Source organism: Penaeus monodon, chromosome 20 (genome assembly GCF_015228065.2).
Source record: "Penaeus monodon isolate SGIC_2016 chromosome 20, NSTDA_Pmon_1, whole genome shotgun sequence".
NCBI lineage: Eukaryota > Metazoa > Arthropoda > Malacostraca > Decapoda > Penaeidae > Penaeus > Penaeus monodon.
The window spans coordinates 20994363-20995232 of NC_051405.1; the positions used below are offsets into that span (position 1 = coordinate 20994363).

General features: G+C 52.5%; 1 protein-coding gene across 1 annotated transcript in view; it reads right to left on the reverse strand.

The window, feature by feature from the left end:
• Window positions 1–870, reverse strand: part of LOC119585701 (multiple epidermal growth factor-like domains protein 6) — a gene marked incomplete in the record, with an annotated part of 104852 nt that overhangs the window by 4708 nt on the left and 99274 nt on the right. The window contains 2 exon segments of the mRNA XM_037934375.1: window positions 266–394; window positions 670–836. Of these exon segments, the coding sequence (XP_037790303.1) occupies window positions 266–394; window positions 670–836 (296 nt within the window).

Here is an 870-nt window from a genome sequence, read left to right on the forward strand (position 1 = left end):
TCGATAGAGTAGACCTGTTGCCTTGGGTTCAGATCCAAGGTGCTGTGGGTGTATTCACGTGCAAAATGCGTCCAAACCTTAGCTGGGCGAGGAATCCATTTTATTGGGTTCGAGTAAATATCTGTCACATATGTCAGGCTACTGTAACTGGCTGCTGTGTGTCCATGCGACTGTACCTTGGAGGAAGTGTACATAATGTCTATCTCGTGACTGTACCCGAGTGCTGTCAGTGTAAGATATGTATCGAGTGGCTGTATAACTGTACCTGGTTACAGTGGGTGCTGTATGTACCGTCAGGGCAGGGAAGGGAGCACGTGGGACCGTAGAAACCCTCGGGGCACTCACAAGCCCCAGTCGTCGAGTTACATCGACCTCCGTTCTCACACTCGCATTTCTGTACCAAGGGCGAGGACCGAGGGGTCATGAGGGGTCACGTGAGGGTCAAGAAGTGTCAAAGGGGAGGGTGGAAGTGAGGGAGGAAGAGCTACAGCCTCAGGTCATGCCATGAGGACCTCTTCCTTATCTCTTTTTTTTTTTTTTAGCAGGGGGTCAGGAGTGAGAAAGTGGTCGAGCATTAGTTAGGGGTCATTGATGTCTCAGGTCACCAGAAGTCAGAAATCGAATTGAAAACAAGCCACAGAAGAACAAAGAAAACCAGAGGCCACTCACCTCCTTGCAATCGATGCCATAAAAACCTGGAGGACAGCCTTTGCCACACTTCCGGCCTCGAGTACCTGGGGGACACACGCAGGCGCCGCTGACGGGGTCGCAGAGGGAGGAGCCCTTGCATTGGCACTCCTCTTGGCACTGCTCCCCCCACCTTCCTTCGGGGCAGACTTAAGGGGGGGGAGGGAAGATCGTTAAGATATG